Raw genomic sequence first — 23,870 nt, forward strand, 5'->3', positions numbered from 1 at the left:
ATAAAAAATATTATCATGCAAGTACTCTTTAATCACTCTGTAAAAATGGTTCTAAAATCATTTAACAGAAAACACATCTGCATCACAGTGGCTAAATAATCACCTTGAAACTATACGTGGTACTTTAACACAGCTGAAGAAAGGACTCAGCTACCAATGTAAGTAAAGAATACTTGCTTCAGATGCTTGTCTTCAGATCTAGTCATCATGAACTATGGTATATTAATTTAGTTTTAGAAAAGCTCACAAAGATGTGTCTTAAATCAACTTAAACTATAACATACCAAATCCATGAGACCTTCAATTGCTTATACAAGCTAGAATAAGGTAACAGATGCAGATCAGAGGAAGGCTGACATACATGTAGAGCTTAGCTATTCATCTTTCCTTAGCCCACTCAAGTTGACCCATTTGGAAGCCAACCCCAAATCTTACAAAGGATTAGATCACAGACATTGGGTGACAGTTTTCCTGTTTGAGAATTCTACTCTCCATTAAGAGAAAAAAAGGCTCTTAAAGATAATGAAGACAGATCATCCACTTTGTTATTTCACAGCCATTAATATTGAGAACAAGTCTCCCCATGACGTTAAAAAAAGCTTAGACCTAAAACCACAGGTATCTTAGAGGGCATATTTCATCAAAAAAATAATTTAATGATTAGCAAAAATTTTATTTTACTTTTGCTTAAAAACAAAGACTTAACTCCAGCACAACAACCTGAAAAGCTTTGCTTTCTAAAGATAATTTCTAGTCAATTTTTTAAAAGTCCTTAAACCAACAATTTTTATCTGTAAAAGCACTCACTCTCCCACCCCTTAGTTGAAAACCAAGACTGGCATTTTCTCAGCTCAGTGACTAGGTACTCAGTGTGCAGTCTTTTCCGTAATTCTGGACTCCTGAGGAGGTTTCATATAAATAAAAGTATTCATGAACCAAAGTTAACAATATTATCAGTTAGTTATCAATTACTTGATTTTTTTAATCAGTCTTGCTGATTTTGAAATACTAAACAATAGTTATGGGAAAGGACTTAAAACTCTAACATATTTGATTACTTGATTTAGTCCACGACAGTACAGGTTTTCTTCATCCTAAAAACATGACTAAAGTACTTCAGAACAGCTCCTATTTGCACACTATTAATTTAATGTGATATGCGGATTTAGTATTTCATAGCAAAAATAAGAATAGAAAAATGTAAAAACCGATCCAAACAGAGCTACACAATTGTACTGAAATGGTACCAATATCTATTCCAGCATTAAATATTTTTGCAATTTGGCCAAGTTTTGTCCGAAGAAACAGAATTAATCATCACTGCCGGCCTGCTTTTCCATTTTCCGTTGTTTCCATTCTGAAATGCAAGACAACAATTGTTACTGGAAATACAATCAACAGATTAAGAAAACAAATCAGACAAATATTTTTAATAAATATTTTTTACTTCACTAGCCATCCTGTCTCTCCTGCCCCCAACGTACACAATCTCATCTCCTCTTAATACTTCTTTAAGCAGCAATCAGTACATAAAGGAAAGGTTTCTGCAAAGAAACATTCCAGCACCAACTGCAAAAAGCTATCCATTATCAACCTCACCAAAAGACAAAAGTCCATATTCATGTGACTACAGAGTACCTATTCCTAAAATCTGAGCTTTAGCAGTTTAAGGTCTTCATTTTCACCCTTCTTACACTGATCATTGACTACCGTCATCTTATCTACTTAAGAGGAGGCTGGTTTGGTTTTTCAATATTTTTTGGCAGAACATGGACTACTATCAACTTCATTACAGCACAGCGTAAGATTCAACCACTCTATTATTGACAATATTTTTATATTACCCATTCCTGTAGAAGCTAAAGCAAGCAACAGACTGGCACAAGAAATCTCAACTTAGCTACCATTTAACCCCCTGAAGTTTAAGAGTTTTGCTGCAAGGGCAACCACTAAGGCACAGGGAAGACCATTTATCAGCATTCAGCCTTACTCAGCATAGATGCAAGCAACTGAAAAGCAAACACTACTGTAGTTCTCCATCAATACTGAGAGAAAGGAATGTATTTATAAATTTTAATCCTCAAAAAAGTCAGTTGTCTTTTTGATGCTGTAACTGAAGTATCCCTCTGTTCTGCATATTGACCACTGCTAAGATATTTGTAGTGATGCTACTGTTTAACTGATACAAACCCATTTTCTTCTTTCAGATGTTGATATAGCTCAGCTTTATTGTTGACAGAGTTCAAACGACCAATAAATTCTTGGTGTTTCCTAGAGTTGGCAGTATTAATCCTGTTGCTCCATAAAGACAGCAAGGACATTGGCCCTAAAATTGCAAGTAAAAAGAGTCTAAGTGATTTAATTTCTGAATTCTTAAACATTACATCATTATAAAAGCTCAGAAGAAATTACAAACTATGGTAGTAGAACATATTAAAACCACTAATATTAACCAACCTTATAACAGAGACTAAACACAAAATATGCAGAGTGATAACAGCTGAGTAGTTGCTTCATATGAGATTGACTTTGCTTCAAATGCAGAATCTGAACATCAGCTCAGCCACTGCGACAGTTGGTAATAGTTCACACCAAGGAAGAGAAGTCAGTGAGGACTGCCCATTCCGACAACTATACTTCTTAGGCATGTTTGTATTTATTAGTCAGCAGGAGACAGTGATTTCTGATACCTGTCCTTTAATAGCATTTCTGACATACAGTAGCTCAAAGAGCACCAGCAGAAATTTGTCTAAGCCCCTGTCAACACAACTGTCCTGGGTTCAGCTGGGATAGAGTTAATTTTTACAGGAACCTGGGAGGTGGGGGGCATAGCCAGGGCAGCTGACCAAATGCCTATCAGTAGGCCCACACAACATCCTGGTAGCTCTTTTTACATAGACCTGTTGAGGTTAACATTATTTATCAAGAAATTCTCAACACTGAGTGTTTAATTAAAAATGATCCTCACTGACTTAGCTTTAACTCCAAGAAGATTCACCTCATTACTTTAGAAAATACAGACTGATACAACAACTATCTTTAAAAGAAATAATCTGTTGCAATTCTGGTTTACCTTTTGCCTTTTCAACTGTGGGCATTTCATCCATTGTAATAAGAGGCTTTTTGTTGGGTGGCTCAGGAGAATCAGGGGAATCTTTGATAACTTCAGCTTCTGCTAGTTCTTCTTTTTCACGATCCAAAATACCTTTTAACCTTTTTGAGAGGGAAGGAAAACAGTGAAGCAACATATGCTAGAGCAGAACATATGATTCTTGACACCATTCATGTGAAAAACAATAGGGAACACTAGCCAAATAATCCTCTAGATAAAGCCTTAAGTAAAGGGAAGGATCTTAGAATATAATTTCACTTAAGTTAGTTAGCAGTATTATATGGTAGTTGAGACAGCTGATCATTCTGAATTTTGAATAAAAGACTAAGTAACAATAAATATACAAAAATACGACACGATTTCCTATTATCTTTTCTACATGAATTCAGACCTATTCTATATCAAGTCCCTTTTATCTCAGTCCCCATTTTTACTCCACATGTGAAAGTAAAAGCAATTGTAGGAATGGATTTGATCATACATAGAAAGGCATGAAAGGTCATCAGCATGGTGACAATAATGTAGGTGAAAAGGTCCTCCTACCCTAAATGATCATAGCATGCACAAAACACATGCAAATTAAGATTACTACCATGTGGGGTTTTTGATTTCTTTAGAATAGTTTGAAAGACTGAAAACAGAAGAGACTGACGGATGCTTACCACTTAGACAAGTTACAACAACAACATGAATTATAAACAGTAGGTATACAGACAATCAATCCTGACATTTGACTAAAGAGAAGAGCCAAACCCATCTGGATTGTTTATCTACCTGAACACTAAACTATCTACAGCTCAAGAGAAAATAACTGCCTATCTTGAGTTTTTAGTCATGCTTTATTATTTCTGTAAAGCAGTTTAACATCTAGTAGGTGGTGTGGTTACAATAAAATGCAACAGCAGCAACTCCTCAAGCTGCAAAGCCCTGCTAAGTGGTCAACAACTTGTCCAAGAACCATACTGCTTGTAAAATATGTTAATTTGAAAAGTCCAATAAGCAGGCACCATAATAATGTAATGCCCATTTCCCAAGCTTGGTAATGATGACTGATCCAAAAAACCTGGGCATCTGCACTCACTGGTACTAAGTCAAGGTTACAAGCATGAACACATCAAATTGAAACTTGCAACTGTTTCACCAAAATTCCTCTCCCTTTTGAAGCAGGGCAGGACAAAAATTATTATGCTACAGTTTTATCTCACTTTAGAAAATTTACCTTTCTGATTCTTGCCATGGCTTATCTGATTCATAGTCTTTGCCCAACTTCTCTGACTTGTCTTCTTTGTCTTCTCTCTTTCTACCTCGTTTCTTGCGCTCCTCTTCTTCTGGGGGTTTGCTTCTGCAAGCCATCAAACATTCTAAAACTCGCTGGTGTTTATCAGAGTTGTTTATGTGTGCTCGTACAAGGGTCTCCAATTCATTCCACATAATCCGGTACTGTTCGTCTCTAAGCAAGGCCAGAAAAAATATTTTACATACAGGATTACCTAGATGATTAAACCACTGACTAAATTAAGGTTAAAAAAAACAGACCTTAAGAAACAAAAATAACCCCAAAACAAAGATTAACCCCAAACAGATTCTCTGTCCTCTTGTACTGGAGGTCTGTCCACCTGGGATCACTCCATCCTTGAAACCCCATTACATGTAACATTTCCCAGTTAATATCCTGAGTTAAGTTTAAATTGAAACAGACCGTTTCCACTGAAATCAAATTCTTAACTTCCACAAGATCTCACTACCAAAAAGGCACTTCTGAATCCTCTCAGGTGTTTGCTAACCATGCAATGTCAGGATATGCAGAGGGCCACACATGTACCAACATGCAAATTAATTACTATTTAATTCTTTGGATAAAAAAAATTAGAAAGAATTGTACCATGCTACTGTAAATAACTCCCAGTCATGTGGGCAGATCTTCCACAGCTGGATTTCTTTTCAGCCAATTATTGGAAATACAATGCACACATCACAGTGACTGAGGTAACAGGATATTCTATGCTTGTTTTAAAGGACTAGCCCGTATTTTAAATAACTGTTTCAAAAGGATTTGACTATTCTAATATAACCCAATTTTAAAGCACTATTCATTTATAATATGCTTAAGTTTTCCTTTATATTAATTTGAAATTATTCCACTTTCCCTGCCTTAACTTGTATCAATCTCTTACTTTTCTTGATAACTATCTTTGCTTTCTTTTTTTTTTTTTAAGATACTCACAATACTTGGGTAATAAAATGATGTATCTTTTTTCCTAACAAACAGCAATATCAGCACTGTGATAGCCCCTAAGTGATGCAGGCAAAGCATTTGTTTTGCATATATACAGCATTGAGTTTACTACATATTACCTTTGGCCAAATTTTAAAAATTTGGTATGAAAACAATGTAAACAGAATATTTCTGAGAAAAGTCCAGCATCAACAAAAAGAGATATGCATGTAACCTTTTAGGACCCTTTCCTCTGGTACCAACTGTTGAAATTGGCAGTGGATCATTTTTCCTCTCCATGTCTACCAAATTGTATATTGTTTTTTGACAATTCAGAACATCCTCATCAGTCATTGCTTCTTTTACAATCACACTGGCTAATGGCACTACCTGCAAGACAAAACAAAAGTCAACAAGAAAATCTGTGTATGTTGCAGAAGAGAAAGAGGAAGAAGAAAGAAATCAAAGACAATGGAACAACACACAACAAACACACCTCCTCTTATTCTCAGTTTTGTAATAACTCTGAGCAGGTATAAGCAGATGCATGTTTTCTTTACCCAGCAGCTCTGTAGCTGTCAGGTTCAAATGTTCCGCCTTATTTAGATGGCATTCCAATAATCTATTGTCATTAAATACAGAGTACTTCAGTGAAAATAAAGCTGAATATAAACTGATTTTGTGGCAAGTGATTTACTATAGAGTTAATATTTCATCAAGTGGCAAGGTGACATTTCATCTAGAACAGAATAAAAGGGTACAGACCCCAGGTTACTTACAGCTTGCATGTTGAAGATGGTAGTCTGAGAAATAATCATAGGCCAGTAACGAGTATGTTTCTCTAACTGATCTTTTGCACGTTCCAATGGAATTTCAAGACTTCCATCAATCTTATATCTGGGCTCTAGAAAAGGAGTTAATCGGTTTTCCCTCATAAATTCACCAAAATCCTAATGATAACCAAACAAGATACAATTAGGCATTTCTCTAACAAAGTAACTTTCACTGAAGGGGCAAAACAGCAGAGTCTCACTTATCACTAACTGTGTATCATCCCCACTGCTAAACTTGACCCTAATAACCAGAGCACTGTTTCTAGCTTTCAGATATACATTATTGGGGGTGAGCACAAAAACAGTTGTATAAAAATATGGGTTAAAAACTGATGCAAGGTTTTTTTATGAGGCTGCCTTCTGGATCTGCAAGGTATTTCATGTATGGTAAGAGTTTTATTATGTTTTTCTGGAAGCCACTTCTGCTTGTTTACAACAGATACAAAGGATGTGTTAAAAAAAGGAAAAAACCCAAAATGAATACCAGCTGATTGTCTGCTCCATATCCAGGGTTCAAAGCTGACATCTTTTCTATTTATTGTACAAACCATTCACATGCAATCTATCCTTCTGACAATAAGGAGGATATAGTCCTATGTATATCCAGCCCACAGAAAAAATTTGCCAAGAAAAATGTTATTCTAGAATCAGAACAAATTTTAAATACTCATAGTGCATAAGGAGGCAAGTCCTTCCTTGCCACAGAAAGGATTCTATGAAGCCAGCATAACAATAAGCAGATGTACTACTTTGTACTAAATATGTATCAGTAGTACAAAGAAAAACAGTTTGACCATGCAATCCACTCCAGCTCTCCAGAAAATGTACCCGCATTTCCTTTAGACATCTATTGCACTACATCTCTGAGATAAGCAGCAACTTAAGAAAAAAGCTAAAAAAAAAAAGAAAAGCATCTTACTGTAATCCGGTAGTCAGTGACTCTTCCACCACACCCTTCGCTAATTGATGGGGGATCTTCTAGAATTGATCGCGAGCTGCTTAATACATGCAGAAAAATTTCTCCTCCATGGCTGCTGAGCATGTGACTAATTACTTTAGAGCCAGACTTGCGTGGCTGTTCCAACAGAACAGAACGACCTGTTGGAAATGAGATCAGTTTCATTAGTTACTGTGTGCTGCAATTTTAAATTAAAAACTACATATACACAACACAGGTTTGTACCTAGCCAGTAAGACTCTGAATCCATTAAAATTGTGTTTTCACCTAGCTGAACAAGAAACAGCTATCTCCTTTGAGTATTTACACTGTGTCTTTACACAGACCAGTGTCATAGGCTCTTGAATTTTACAGAGAAAGATCAACAAGCCTCTCTCCTGGATCAACCAACCACTTACTCTGTAAGACATTATTCTTAGGAAAAATACATATTTGTAAAATGATATATTGTGTAAGGGCAGCTTGCTGTTTTTAATTATTACAGATTACGTTGTATACTAAAATTAGTTGGTGCTACTGTACAAACTCCCTCATTAAAAGCAACTTCTATAAAAATAACAGAACAACGTACTGGAGTATATAGGTATGAATTGATGTTATTTGTTAATGCTTAAAATGGATACCGATTTTCAGACAGAAGAATAAACCTGCCTTTGTCTTATTTCCAGTAAAATACACTAAGCATAAAAGGATGCATTCTCCAAGTTGTTTGTTACGAGGAAGCAAAAATAGAAGATCAGAAGAGACTGGTTATCTCAAATATGCTATTAATTTTGGTTCCAACCATTTTTACTAATCAAAGTACTTTTCCAGTACAGAATCTTTAGAGAAAACCACAAAAATATAGCGTTTAATACAACAGCTGCACATTTAGACACTGAAATGACTCGACTGAAGAAAACCCCATTAAAAGGATCTTTGTAATGCAATTTTGTTTGCATACTGTAAAAAAGAAACACATGTAATTAACATTGACTACATATTACTTGTTTGGAAGAAACAGCTTTGGGTTACCTTTTTAACATGTATTTAAAAGGCAGCCTCTTACAGCAAGATTATTCACAGCAATGGGCAAGATCTTACAGATAAGCAAAAGATAACTAAATCTAACCTACTGTTTGACTGATTCCAGTACACATAGGTATTTCTGCTTCAATTGACCAACATACTTAGTTGCTCATAACAGTTAAAAGAGCTTTCTGAGGCTGCCCAGCATCTGCTAAAAATCAGGCATAGACAAAAGTTGCTAATATTTTGCAATAATCAGGGTAAGCATTGTGATCAAGTGCACTATCACCTACTGAAATCAGTGTTTCCTACTAAATAGCGTAAAGTGAAAAGTATTCTATGTTTGGATTCAGAAAAGAACTACCAGAATTCAATACTTGCTCTTTCTTTACATCTTTCCTCCCATCTTCAAGTTTCAAAACACATTCCATTTGCCTTTGAGTATATTTAACAACTTTCTTCTTTTATTTATTCAACATGTTAAAACAAACTTGACACTTTTATAGTATATAAACATTTATTGCTATACAAGCCAAAATGTGGTAAGTGCTGTATTCACAATATTAACAATTAAAATGTTAAATAATTAGCCAAGGATACAAATTTACCATTAAGGAGAAAGTTAGTAAGGCATGAAGAAGGTCTGCTATTTACATCTACTGGTGAGATTCTGTATGCTCCAGTGCAGTAGTGTAATTCTGAAAAATAAATGAGTAGAAAAGTTGAGTGTACTACCACATACAGAAAAAATATCCCACAAAATAAAAGAAAGGAAGAGGAGGAGGCTATTCCACAATCAGCAGAACTAAAAAGTCTAGCTGTCTCCTGATCTAAAAGTCTGCTCCTTTCACCACCTCCTCACAATCATTCCATTACCCTCAACTCTGAGAGCCTAATACATTCCCAAGCCCTATTTCCAACAGGACCTCCAGTTCTTCATCTCCTGAATTACTTCATTGTAGAGTCAGCATCCTCTTATTTCTCTTATCTATATTTTTGACCTGCTGGCTCAAACAGTCAACATATCTTGCTGATAAGTCTACAGGGTGCATGAGCTAAATGGCTGGGTGGTTCCTGTGTTACCCCAATTCTTCCCCATCTTTCTCTCCCTTACTCAGATTTGAAGGTTAATATAGAGGAACTAGTCTGATAGTATCATTGCATAAATTTCCTTACAAAGCTTTTTACCTAGCACTCTAAAGATTACACTAAAGGTAGTACTTTGATGCCACCCCCAAAACAAAAATTAAAACAAAAAAAGATTCAATGTCTCAAATCTGCTATGTTAAAAAACCACCACTGTGGATCTGACAAGATATACTTGGCCCTGTGGGAGGGGCAAATCATTACTGAACACTGTAGAGGAGATTGAAAAAAAGCCACCAAGAAAAGCATTACTACCCCTCTCACCTCTTACACAAACCACTCATTAGCCAAGATCAGGAGAGCATCGTATGACCATTAGTAAAGCACGGTACAGTCAGCAGCAAGGTTTATAGACCAAAAGGTAAACCCAGCATTAACAAGAAGCAAATTACCTCCTTGTTCAGTTTCTTACCAGTGTACAGAGAGAACAGTGTTCCACACAAATTAGAATATCAGTTTTGTAAGATACCATGTTACCTACCCACACTATTTGTTCGAGGAGTACACCATTTTAATGTAACAGTTTCTTTAAATGTGCCTTCTCTGCTATTGCCACCTATATGATTATCACCTGCAATATAAAGTCAGAAAAAGTGTGTGATCAACCATATTTTCTTTATTACAGAAAAAAAACTCTAAATTTTTAAGGTACAAAATATTTATAACATGAGCATATACAAAATGCAATCTAATTTTAAGAAGTTAGGTATCTAACTTAAGCCAAAAAAAGTTATTAGCAGTGGCAGCTGAAAAAAATAACCTTTTAAAATCAGCAGCCATTGCATATATTTTAAAGACCAATTCAGCAAACAAAATACTGCAGCTCCAGAGTATGTTCCATAGGTTTGATTCAAGATTTAGAAAATTATATATATGTTTTATCTATAGCAGGCAAATTTTTTCTTCTAAAATGCCTAGGACTTTAAGGAACTATCTTTTTTAGTTTTCCACACAGAAATCAGAACCCTTAACAAATGTTAGAGCTGACAATTTCTTGTATATATTATGTCCTAAAGTCAAAACTGAAACTGATCTAAGGGCACATTTGACAAGTTGGACTTTTTGGGGAAAGAAGTATTTGGTCTCATCATCCAGTGTCTTTGCTATGTCAGATTCAATCTGAACATCTCTGAACACATTTTACTGGCTGTAGATGTTTTATCATTAAAATACTTTCTTAAATCATCTCACTGGTAACTGGTCTGGCAAAAACCACCTGAAGGCCTTAAAGCAGACATTATCAATACTCCTTAATACACTAAACTATGTTTCTACTAGTGAGTTTTGTGATTCTTCATGATCTTTGACTCGTTATCTCAGGAAAGAATTAACTGAGTTTTGCATGAAGTTTCATAATTACAGTAGCATAGTCACTTAATATGCTCAAACCCATGATAATTGGGAGGAATGAGACACATACATCAACATGCACCATTGTATATAGTATGTTAGGGTTTAGTCTAATCTTTCACATACCAAGTTTTCTTTTATTTCATAACAAAGACATTTACTCATAAAAGGTTTGATCTGCTTATTAATCATGCAGGCAACTTGCAAAAGTTTGGTGGTTTTTTTTTTTCAGTTAAAATAACCAGAATCATTTTGGAAAGTCTCTCTCGGAATATCTAAAGGCAAAACTTATTTAATATAAAAATTCTCTGGCAACATTTCACAGAAATAAGATCAATGTAACTGAATTCCTACTTTCCTAGCACCAGAGCCATTACAGCTGAAAGATTTATGTAAAAAATAAAAGAAACTGAAATTTACAGGAACTAAGAAGAGACTTTTTCCTCTCAAAGTTCCGATGGAAAAAATCTGAAGAGGGAATTGCAGTCCAAGTTTGCTTTTAGCTTTTACTAGCAGACTTATTCCTTGAGCCAATAGGTATTACAAAACTATTTCTGAGCCCTCACAATAAAGTGTTATGCTTTCAACATGGTAACACAAGTTCAGATGAGTCAGAGTTCATTACTGTAACATCCTATTCTTTTTCCACAATCTTTAATCATACACTCCACTAAAATATGCAGCACAGGACTTTTAGATGATAACAAGAAGTTACCTCCCTTTCCTCAAAGTAATGGTAACCCCCTTAAGAGGAAAAAAAAAGCACAAACTCCCTAAAATGGCTACCTTACAGACCATACAATTTCAAAACTTCAGAAAAGAAATACCCACTCTTTGTTAAATAGCTCTGACATAACTAACTCATTTGTTAAATTCTTTGCTTCTTAGAAGTCAAACCATGATCAACTTTCTAATATGCTTTAAAACTAGATAATATAGTATTGGATAGTAAAACAAGTATCTACAGCCTGTATCTAAATAGATATATTCTACAGAGTAAATCAGACTAAGCTTTTAATGGTATTGAATCATATAACAGAAATTACAGTCAATGCAGTAAGAGAAAACAAAGCATATACAAGCCTTTAAAAGCTTCAGATGAGACTTCAGCACTGAAAAGGCATACAGTGTATGTATTCCATAACACACTGGCACAGGCTGAAGGTGTTTCCACTGCTTGGCTTTGCTTTTAATTCTACCAATACAGAATTTTTAGCCTGACTTATTAATAAAATTTTACATCAAGTATGTTTCCTGAACAAAACAGTTCTGCATAAGGCTTACTGTTGTGTTTTTCTAACCTCAGTTATTAAAAATTCACCTCAGAGGAATACTAGGTAATAATTCCAAATTTACAAAAAGGATACTAGGTATTTAAAATACAACAAGAAAGCTCAAAAGCCAAGTAACAGTTGTCTTTTCCAAAGCAGTTACTGTTATAAACAGGCCTATGGGATGTAAGTGATGTCAACCATTATTATTTGACAGATTAAAAGTTCAATTGTGCAAGGAATAATTTTCCACAAATACCCACAAGAGGCACTTTCTTTTTTAAAATCACTGCACACCTGGTCTCTCATCTACTTTTTATATCTCAGTAGGAAGTTGACATGTACCTCAAATCTCACACAAATATCCTGAACATATGTGAAACCTTGTCTGTTGAATTTGACCTGTTTTTTCATAGTTATATCCTTATTACTATATTAAAATATGCCAGTAATGAGTAAAACTCCAATGCCAACATTACAAATCAAATTCTAAGGTTGTAAGGAATAACTGAAAATATGCTAATCATGCCTGAAATTTACATCAATTTGAAGCTTGCAATCTTTCTTTGTGAATACTTCTAGCAGGCTGATCAAAAGCCACTTTTAGACGACTATTTCTACTTACCACTCTTTAAAAAGTCAACGTGTGCCTCTTTGTGATGAAGAAGCTCCACATCATAGTTGGCTGATGTGTTAGCATGTTGTTCTTCCTTTAAAAGAGAAAGGTAGAAAGAATAAATATAATTCTTTTAGCTAGAGGTCACTGTTTTCATAAATAAATGATTCTACATTTACCTTTCACTCCAGAAGAAAACAAAAAGTCTCCAAAGTGCATCAGACAACAATGGGATTGCAATGTTGAGGAAACTGTTTGCTCTCTGACCTCTTTAAAGATGCAGCCATCTGCTTTTCCTCTTTTTTCCTTTTTTGAAACCCTATGGTTTCCCCTTTATACAAATGTCATGACAGGGTACATAGTGTAAAATATAGGTAAAAATAGGCTTAACTACTTTTAAGTTAGTGAAGTTAAGGAATCTTACAACATATCGAATACCACCAGCAGTTACAACTTACTGAGCAGCAACAACTGGTCACTGCAGAATAGATTGGCAATTACTTTTCACAACTAAAAACCTCAAGAATCCAAACCAAAAGCCACATTTTTAACTTATTTCCTGGCACTTAATATATATAGAAGTGAACTTGCAGCTGCAAGTTTATAATTAAAAAAATGGATGTTTTACAGAGAACACTGCATCTTTAAACAGCTGCAGAGGACTAGCAAAAACAGAACAGTAACCTTGGTAATTTATTCCAAGTTAAAAAAAAAGAAAAAGAAAAAACCACAGAGAACCCAACATAGTCTATTACTATAAGGACAAAGGCAGAAGGGAGAGGCATACCAGCAGCACACAGGTCAGAAAATTACAGACAAGGTATTTGCAAACTTAAGTCACATTTATGCCATGACCCATGTCAAAGTTTCATTAAAGCTGTGAAAATGATTTTTAATTTCATGTTTTAACTTACAAAATCCATACAATACTGTTAGTTTTCAATGATGCAAGTAATGATTGACAGTATTAGAACTTGATGAATTTTTTAAATCAGGAAAGTTTATCTGTCCCTGCCCTTTGTTTGTTTGAATACTGACACTTCCGTTTCAATTGTCTCTTGCTGCCTGATCAGAAAAATCATTGTAAACTTAATACTTGAAATTCTTTGTTGCACTGATTTCCCTCCCAGTAGCAATGAAAAAAAAAATAGGGACAACCAACTTTGAGCAGAAAATGTTTAATTTAGTATCTTTCTTAACTAGACATAGCCCCTGTCCCCCTGTTTCTTTTTTATGGATCTTCGAACTGGAAAACCTACTGGAAGATCTTTAGTCAAAAATCAGCTATTAGTTACAAACACCTTTATGTTGGGTGGGCATGATAATGAAACAGAGGAAAAAGAGACTCACTATGCCACTATAATGCACAAGGGTCAAGAATATCTAAACACAACTAGAAAAAGACAAAAGAATCACAGACAAAGTAATCTGAGGTAAATAAGATTGTATTTATATAAAATAATGGAAACAGAACTGAAATAACACATGTATTGCTACATCAAAAATTGAGATTCAGCAATACAACATTTTGTTCTGTGATCCTTCTTTACTTTTTTCCCCTTCTTTATTTTACTAACCTGGTCACAGACATTGAATGTGGGCTAATAAAAAAAACAAAACAGAAAATATGATATGGAGAGAAAAACAATGTAAAAATTCAATTAAAATAAACATTAAAAGTTTTCAAACAAATTTAGAAGTGATGCAGCTAGTTAACACAAAGCTATAGACACAATTTTACCTTCATCGGAATGTTAGTTATTGTGGTTGAAGCCAGATCAAAGTGCTGTTGTACTAAAACATTCAGTTTTGTAGCCAGATGCCGTCCTGCACGGACACTGTGCACTTCACTGGTTAAAACTGGTGAAAGCTAAAATAAATTGACAGAGTATATAGTATCAATGGATTAGGCTCTAGTATCATGTAACAGTATTATTCATTTGAAACTCTAAAATAAATACATTTATACTGTTAAATTCAACTAGAGGGAAAAACTGCTGCCCAAAAAACCCACACCATGGGAAACTAAGGAGGAAGAAGCAAAGATTATTTCTCATTCAGAATTTTTCAGGTGTATTGGGTTTGCATGGCAAGGTTTTGGTAGCAGGGGGGCTACATGGGTGGCTTCTGTGAGAAGCTGCTAGAATCTTCCCTTATGTCCAACAGAGCCGATGCCAGCTGGCTCCAAGAGGGACTCACTGCTGGCCAAGGCTGAGCCCATCAGCAACAGTGGTAGTGCCTCTGGGATAACAGATTTAAGAACCGAAAAAAAAAGGTGCTATGGCACAGAAATGGCAGCCAGAGAGAGGTGAGAATACACGAGAGAAACAGCCCTGCAGACCCCCAGGTCAGTGCAGAAGGAGGGGGAGGAGGTGCTCCAGGCGCCAGAGCAGAGATTCCCCTGCAGCCCGTGCAGAAGACCATGGTGAGGCAGGCTGTCCCCCTGCGGCCCATGGAGGTCCACGATGGAGCAGATCTCCACCTGCAGCCCAGGGACCCCACACCAGAGCTGGTGGGTGCCCAAAGGAGGCTGTGACCCTGTGGGAAGCCCACGCTGGAGCAGATTTTCTGGCAGGACTTGCGACCCTGCAGGGGACCCACGCTGGAGCAGTCTGTGCCTGAAGGACTGCAGCCTGTGGAAAGGGCCCACGCTGGAGCAGTTTGTGAAGGACTGCAGCCCATGGGAAGGACTCACGTTGGAGAAGTTCATGGAGGACAGTCTCCTGTGGGAGGGTACCCATGCTGGAGCAGGGGAAGAGTGTGTGGAGCCCTGCCCCTGAGGAGGAAGGAGCAGCAGAGACAGTGTGATGAACTGACCGTAACCCCCATTCCCCATCCCCCTGCACTGGTGGAAAGAGGAGATAGAGAAAAATAGGGAGTGAAATTGAGCCTGGGAAGAAGGTAGGTGCGGAGGGAAGGTGGTTTAAGATTTGGTTTTATTTCTTATTACCCTACTCTCGTTGACTGGCAATAAATTAAGTTAATTTTCCCTAAGTCGAGTCTGTTTTGCCCATGACAGTAATTGGTTGAGTGATCTCTCCCTGTCCTTATCTCAACCCATGAGCCTTTTGTTATATTTTTCTCTCCCCTGTCCAGGTGAAGAGGGGGAGTGATAGAGCAGCTGCATGGTGTTTAGTTGCTGGCTGGGGTTAAACCACAATGTCAGGTTACACCAGTTGTTATAGTTGCAGTTGCTACAAATTGTCAAAAAATGACAAGTGTGCTGAAAAACTTGAGTCATTAATTGTTAATAAGAAGAATTAGTACCACAACATGGGGAAGAAATCCTCTTAATAGCAGCTTGGAGCCTAGTTTTTCACTCTTTTACCTGCTGAGTAACAGGAACAAAGTAATTTTTATATACCTACCTCTAAGTTCATTATATACACACAAGGGAAACAAACACAAGCGATAAGATACATTTGATTTTTCCCTAGCCAACAAGGAATTTGGTTGTACACTTTTTGGAGGAAAAAAAAACCAACAAAAAACCCCAGTGAAAGATGACTGTCTTACAGAGGAACATAGTAGTCAATTTATTCTCTTCTGTTCACATTTTATTTTTTTACCACAACTACAAAAGAGTTTTGTAGAAAAGAATCTCAGGAAGGTAGCTGTTATAGTCCTTTTTATTTATGAAATAATGTGCAGGACTAGATGCCTTTCATGTTAAGAGTAAGACTTTTTTTCTTGTGTCTTATCTCCTACAGACAGCACATTAAAATACTGAGCAGAGCAGACTGATGAAGAGCAGAATATATTACAAAATATTTCATATGTACTTGGTTTCAAACAACCACCACTAAGCATACAAGTCCACAGAGCACACATGCTTTTGTTACTGAACAACTGAGATGTTAATATAGAGAATAATTTCTAATATGCATCCTTTCACCTTTTTGCAAAATAATCTTTAAAAGTACCTGTAGGTCACTTCAATTATTTGACAAACTTCAAGCATATTCTACATTCCCACAATATATTATCCTTTCACTTGGAAGCAGATATGCTTTCCAATGCTTTTCATTAAAAAGGCATTCTGTTCGCTAACACTGGAACAACAGAATTTATACACAAAAGCTTATTTTGGTTTCATGAGAAAACCATTCAACCAAAAGGCTAAAAATGCTAACATGTTAGTCTGGGTAACATGGAACACACAGTGCTGAACAACATCCACATCGTTCAGTAACAGGTATTAAGGAAAATGGGGCTTGTGCTAGCTAGCAGCTTATGCTTGAATAGCAGGAAAGTTACTCAACTAACCTATTCAACACACCAAGTAGTTGATGGTTTTCCACTAGGTTCCTAAATGCGCATTTCCTTCTCAAAAAAGCCATCAAACCCAAGGCTATCATTCTATGGCATTAACAGGCTTACTTCACAAAAAAATAAATCACGAATTATTAATGCAAGAAATATAAGTAAGGAAATGAAAAAAGGGGATACCATATATGCACAAAGACTACAAAACAAGAAAACAAAGCATACGCTTTAGACAGCAATATGCAGGCTGTCAACTTTTCAAAGAATTATCACCTGTACTTTTTCCTACACCTTACCAGAGACCAGAGGCTCAAAACGTTATTGCCAAATATTTAACTTGCACTGCTTATTTTGAGTCTGACATGGTTCCTAGTCCTTGGATAAATTTCCTCATTTTAAGCTTCTTACCTCTTTTTTAGGACGATCTGAAACAAGGCTGTCTTCACCGACCGGGTAAGTGTGGATTAAGACCAATTCACATTTCTGAATCTGCATTAGACTTAAAAATAAAAACATTCTATTTAGCCTACCGTGTGGCAGACTATCTCCTAGAAATTAGATCAGTTCTCCCAAGATTCACCTGATTTCCAGAACACAGAATCATAAAGATGTATTACAACATACTGTTTCTGAAAGCTTTCTGTAGAAACTAGGTTACATCAATTACTTTCAAAAGCACATACTTCAAAATAAGTATCAGAATAAAAAAAAGTATAACATTTCTAGCTCTTCAGATGCTATAGCACTGCATTTCATTTTGGACATATCAATGGAATAGATCCTTATCTGATGTAATCTGTTCAGTTTCATTCAACTGAAAATTGACACTACAGAGGATTTGTGTCTCCAAGCATGTGCACAGGTATTAACAAGGGGATTCTAGTGAACATGAAAACAACTGCCCAAATAGCATACTCATCTTCTAATGCGGCTGGAAATTTGTAGAGATCAAGACATTGTTCCACATGTCTACCTACAGGAATGAGACTACTTTTCTGTCTTTACAGTGGACTTAGAACCTGATTCCCTTGGGCAGTATCCTGTATATACACATGAAACTGAAACTGCAGCAGGTAAATATAGGAGACTCCTCTTCTGCTATTTAAGTGCCTAAGGAGCAACCAAGAACAGGATCTCAACCTACTATACACTTTACAAGGCAATACACAGTCCCAGGCCAAACAGTTCAGTGTTTAATTACACAAAACATATGGTGAAAAGATGACTTCTCAGAGGAGGAGCAACCTCTATTTCAAGAGATTCCTTTATCTCAAGAGAAGTGTCAGGCAACACAATAATTTAGAAATTAAATCTAGTTTCAAAGAAGTTAAGAAAGCTGAATGTAAAATTAATGCAGCGTTATCACAAAAAATGTATCAGATGAATTACTGCTTACAAATATCAGTATATAAGGCACAGTTACATGTCTCATTTTGGAGCAAGATGTAGAAGGTAACAACCTGAAGAAACACTGTCCTATGAAGATAAAGGATGATACTGAAAAGCTAATGATTATACACCAGCTCCAAGTCAACGATATCATGATTTAGTACTTTTGTCTTGGTTTCAGCTGGGATAGAGTTAATTATCTTCCTAGTAGCTGGTACAGTGCTATGTTTTGGGTTCAGTATGAGAAGAATGTTGATAACACATTGATGTTTTCAGTTGTTGCTAAGTAATGTTTAGTCTAAAGTCAAGGATTTTTCAGCTTCCCATGCCCAACCAGCAAGAAGGCTGGAGGGGCACAAGAAGTTGGGAGGGGACACAGCCAGGGCAGCTGACCCAAACTGGCCAGAGTGTATTCCATACCATGTGACATCATGCCCAGTATATGAACTGCAGGGAGTGGGGCTGGGAGAATCACTGCTCAGGGACTAACTGGGCATTGGTCAGCAGGTGGTGAGCAATTGCATTGTGCATCATTTGTATATTCCAATCCTTTTATTATTGCTATTGTCATTTTATTAGTGTTATCATTATTAGTTTCTTTTCTGTTCTATTAAGCTGTTCTTATCTCAACCCACAAGTTTTACTTTTTTTTCCCCAATTCTCTCCCCCATCCCACTGGGGGGATGGTGGGGGGGGAGTGAGTGAGCAGCTGCATGGTGTTTAACTGCTGGGTCAGGCTAAACCACAGCAACCTTCTGTTTCACACAGGCACCCATTCTAACAGTTCATTAGAATAACTTTTAAGTCACAAAAATACATCCATATTTCATAGAGGATATAACAGGCACACAGAGTAAGAGAAACCACATTTGTAAAAAGTATACTCACTGATCTGAATTAGCTGCAAGCTTGTTATGCTCATGAATGGTTTCCTGAACACAATCCTCAAGCATCCGAACATGACTGTCACTAGAAAGAAATTTTATACTTTTTTTTTTATGCAGGATATTCAATCCTCCTGTTCAAAGCAACATGCCACTAAATGCTCTCCTATTTCAGGCGGGAAATTTTTGGGTTGTAACTGTAACAGGCCTCCATAAATGAAACATTTATCAAGGCAAGAAATGGTCTAACAAAAACCACAAAAAACTAGCTACTTAGGGCACTAATTACTGACAATCAATGAAAGACTTCTAAAAATGTATAAAATAACTTTTTTTTAAGTGGTAGAAGCCCATTATCATACTTGCCTTTTTGCATTAGTAATACAGATTATTCTCCCTCTGTTTCCAACTCGTTCTGCATTCTCCATGAGCATGGTTCGAGCCTCATGCTGGTATTCTGTTATTTTGCAGAGTGCTTCAACTGCTGCAACCAGACCATGAAGTATGCTGCAGCACTCTGGATCTGCCCGAGGATTAGGTGGCCCAACAGCAGCTAATGCTGCCATCAACTAGTTAGAAAGAAAGAAATTATTATTGGAAGTTACTTTCCAGCCATTTGTTAAAATGATCAGTTAAGAGAAAAGTCATCTTTGTAACTTATTTTACATGCAAATTAATATTGTTGGGAGAAAAGTCAAACAAACCAATTAAAGACCATTATATGTTGCCAGGCTTCTGGAGAACATTTGGCCCTAAATTATCCTTTGCAATTCATTTATTAATGGTTACTAAGCCTTGAGAATATAATATTCTCATTTATTACAGAAAAATACCTGGCTATAATAACAAGTTATATCTAATACCTGAAAGAAATCCTAACATTACCAGTTGTTATCTGCTTTTATTTTCTGAGAATTTGGAAATTCAGTTCTTCCCCAAAGTAAATTTTTCAGAGGAAACAAAACAAGAGCAAAGAGAAGATTTACTTTTTTTTAAACACAGTTTATTTGCCTTTCATACAAATGTAAAAAAAAGCCAAATTTAAGAAGTATCACCAAGTTACAGAAAACATATATAGATAATTTCTTCATAACATTTATTTTAATATATAACTCTATACTCAAAGCTACTAGATTCTTTTCAAATTATCTAAAGCTGCCTATAGAATAGTCCAGCTTCACTGGCTGCTACTTAAAATTCTATTAGGCAATTTCAGACCAGATCCACCAACATTTTAATTAAGTGAAGTTATTTCACATTGAAGTTACTAAGAAGCTGCTATTTATTCCACAATTAAACTAGACTTACAAAACAAAAGAACAGTTACAAAGCATACCTCCTGCAAGTTCTGATCTTCTTGAGTCCAAGAATTCAAGACATGAGCCCCAGAATCACTCACAATGAAATTCACCTAAAAGGATCAAAAAAGCACATGTAAGATAACAGCCATTATGGCTACTTCCCCAAATCCAAACAAACAGGTATTACACCTCTTTCTTCTGATACTCTGGAGATATGTGCAATGACAAGCCAAACTAAAAATATGACAAAAAAACCCACAAAAAGCATCCACTCCTGCTCTATTCAGTTACCCCTTTAGTAACATTATGATTAACAACTTCTTACTCTATTTATATTTTTAAGCCACTACATCAATCTACACCAAATTATCACTGCAGGATATTATGAAGTATTTTAATTACCAAGTAATATTTTCAGTAGAATAGCTACAAAATAAATTCTAATACTGTAATATTGCAAATCATTCTCCCAAGACTGTCAGAGTAGGTCACAGGGATAAATATCTAGTAAGATTTAATACACATCACATAGCAAAATATGCTCTAAAGATGACAAAAATATCAAGAGGAAGCACACCTTCCATCTCAATTTCAGTTTCTCATACTACACAAACTCCAGTTCAGCCATCTGATTCAAATCCATTAAGAATACACTTGATATAATCCCATGATGGGACTTGACTGTATATTAAATGCTCCAGAGTATAAACATTCATTGTCTGAGAACCAGGACACTCAATCCACCACAGTAGTGCAGCTGACATGCATCAAATCACTGAACTACCAGAGGTATTTTTGTTAGTGCCCGGCCTCTACCTCAGCTGCTCTGACACAGCCAGTATTCCACCATCACTACTTTGTATCAGTATCACTATCACAAGGTTGTTTTAACTTTTTTTTTTAAGGGTAACTAACCTTTAGGACATTGCACAGTGGTTTCCTCAATAATAAAAAAAAATCTTAAACAGGCATTAGTTACCTTAATTTATGATACAGTGTTACAGAACCCACCAGGCATTTATTTTTCTAAACAAGGAGCTGTGTGCCAGGAAGTTCTCCCACTTTTTCAAACTGGTAGCTTCAGGGCAATCCTACCTCCTCCTAAAGCCCAGAATTCCTTCATAAGGTTCTTGATATCAACTTTGAAGTGCTACCAAGTGCGTTTAGAAACAAGATTCTATTTGAAGCAATACCTCACTCAAGCTTTTGCAAACTTACAGCTCAGGAGAACACAATAATAAATTTGTAAGTTACCTTAAAGCACCTATCCTGTTTTGTACAGAGTTAGGAAGTGACATTAAGACAATGAAAGGTCCCCAAAATAAATATGTAATGGGATCCAAATACTACTCAAACCAATTTAAATAGCTATGAAGTATATCAACAGCACAAAGAAATTTTTATGTAATAAATTATATTTGACCTTTTAACCTAACCAACAGATAATTATATCAAAGGACTTCATTAAAATGGGAAAATATCCCTTATACTATCAAGTATCATAAGCAGTATGGCTAAAAACTTACCAGTTTCTTGAAAGGGAAAATATCATACATTATTCTACAGTACTCCATGGATGATTCAACTGAACAGGTCCATAGCGATTTTGATATGGGTGCTAGAGGTATAATTCCTTGGGTCCGATTCTTTACTAACATATCGAATTCAACATGTTGTCTGCAGGATTCTGCCATATATGGGCAGTGATCCACAACAAAAACAGTTTTATGAGACTCAGAAAAGATTTTCATTTTCTTCCTGAAAGAAACAGATGTAAAAGTCAGAAAGAAATTGCACAAGGCAAAAAATTGCATCACAAAATTACTGTGCAATTTACATAGTATAAAATTATCTTACTAGAATATGCAAGTTTTAAAATAACCTCCTACAGTATTCAGATTACATTTTGCATACATTGGCTCCTACAAAACTGCTAAGCTTTTAAAAAACCTACAAAAAATTCCCATTTTAAGAATCTATTTACATAGAAAGAAATACCCTCTAGAACTCTTACTAGTCCATGTATTTAGTATACTAGATTTAAAACCAGAAGAAATCATTTTTTCTCAGGAGAAAAAGAAGTAGAAAATGTGAAAGTATACTGTTGAAAAGGCAACAAAGATGCACAGTATTACCCTTCCCATTTTTTTAATTAAAAGAAACTTTTAAGAAAAATAAGTACAGAAACTGCTTCCTATTCAAAGCTTATTTTATGAAATAAGCAACATGGAAAAAAATTCTGATTAGGCTATACAGACCTTGAAGTAGCATAAATATCACTCCTAAGTGCATTTTCAGCCTTCACTTTGTTAGGTACATCTTTCTATTTTTCAAATGAATATTTGCATCTGTACTTTGATCTCTCACTGACAGACATACCAAGTCTGAAACTATAGTGTAAATGTTTCTTATCCAGCAAGACTCATAGGAGCACCCCTTGTATTCTTCCCAACTATGAAGCCTGAGAACTCGGCAATGAAGTGAGTTGCATTTTCCCGTTTCACGTGGATAGACTGGTTTTCCCTCTCCTATAGCATGACTGAAAGAAATACTTTTGAAGCAACTATAACATCAAATCCTTGTGTTAGGGTGGACATCATAACTCGGAGACCCAAACTACATACGAAAATTATCTCAGACTAGTGCTCCTCAGACTAAACACTCCTCAAACTTACTCAACTTCTAGATGTTTCCATAACGTCTGTAGTGTAAAAACGTATTTCGTCCACGCAAATGCTGCTGAATTACACACCACACAAAGCCGAAAAATGTATACGAGCTCGTTTAAAATACTAAAGTATTGAGATAATGAGAATTTACGCAAGTCAGCCTGCGGGCAGCGTCCCGCTCCGGGGCGGCGGGGGCGGGTTTCGCACCCGTCCTCGGCAAGCCCCGCAGCTGCCGGGGCACGCCACAGGCCCCCCGGCCGGCAGAAGCCGGGGCCGGCCCAGCGCCGGGGGAGAGCCCGCACCCTGCCCGGAGCCTGGCAGAGAGCCTGCGGCGCCGGGGAAGCGTTTCTTACCGGGGCCGGCTCCTCCTCTGATGCAGAAGTCCCGGGCCCGCTCCGCGCCGCGCCCGGGCCCGGCCGCGGGCTCGCTCCGCGGAGGAGGGGTGAGGCCCGCGGGGCGCCCTAGACGGGGCCGGGCGCGGGCGCCTCCGGCCCGGCGACCTCCATGCCCCTACCCCCGCTTCCTCCGCCGCCGGCTCCGCGGCGAGCGCGGGGCCCAGCTCCTGCCTCCGCGCCCGGCGCCCGCGGGGGTGGGAGAAGCGGCCGAAGCCCCCCCCGCTCCGCCCACCCCTGAGGCCGCGAGACCCCCGCGCGGCCACTTACGCCGCTGGCACAAGGGCTCCCCCAGCGCTGGCGGGGGGAGCGCCTCTCCCCTCCTTCCCTCCTCCCCTCACACGCACACAGCTTCCCCCCTCTCCCGACCCCCCCCCCCCCCCACCACCGCGGCCGCGGCGGCGCCAGCCACCCGGGCCCCCGGCGGCCCAGCCGGGCTCACTCCCCCGCCATGCCCGCC

The 23,870-nt window shown here is 37.2% G+C and overlaps 1 protein-coding gene across 1 annotated transcript; it reads right to left on the minus strand.

Moving 5' to 3' along the window:
• Nucleotides 1-619: 619 nt before the first annotated feature.
• On the minus strand, nt 620-23,697 carry INTS13 (integrator complex subunit 13). Its single transcript, XM_075051510.1, has 17 exons — nt 23,372-23,697; nt 21,876-22,107; nt 20,385-20,459; nt 19,415-19,617; nt 19,053-19,133; nt 17,184-17,274; nt 14,251-14,379; nt 12,519-12,603; nt 9,754-9,843; nt 8,735-8,824; nt 7,080-7,258; nt 6,107-6,277; nt 5,563-5,717; nt 4,332-4,562; nt 3,074-3,213; nt 2,191-2,326; nt 620-1,357 (listed from the first exon to the last, which is right to left on the minus strand). Exons 2-17 carry the CDS (start codon nt 22,098-22,100, stop codon nt 1,318-1,320), a joined length of 2,121 nt encoding a protein of 706 aa, XP_074907611.1. The 5' UTR covers nt 22,101-22,107; nt 23,372-23,697; the 3' UTR covers nt 620-1,317.
• Nucleotides 23,698-23,870: the final 173 nt, after the last annotated feature.

The sequence above is a fragment of the Buteo buteo genome, chromosome 19, assembly GCF_964188355.1.
Source record: "Buteo buteo chromosome 19, bButBut1.hap1.1, whole genome shotgun sequence".
Lineage (NCBI taxonomy): Eukaryota > Metazoa > Chordata > Aves > Accipitriformes > Accipitridae > Buteo > Buteo buteo.

Excerpts from the sequence above, each read along its gene's own strand:
- INTS13 (XM_075051510.1), bottom strand. The coding sequence starts at position 22,100 with ATGAAAATCTTTTCTGAGTCTCATAAAACTGTTTTTGTTGTGGATCAC. Across the intron at positions 7,259-8,734 it reads TACTAACTTTCTCCTTAATG|GTCGTTCTGTTCTGTTGGAA; the intron begins GTAAATTTGTAT and ends CATTTCCAACAG. Across the intron at positions 5,718-6,106 it reads CCATCTTCAACATGCAAGCT|GTAGTGCCATTAGCCAGTGT; the intron begins GTAAGTAACCTG and ends TTTGTCTTGCAG.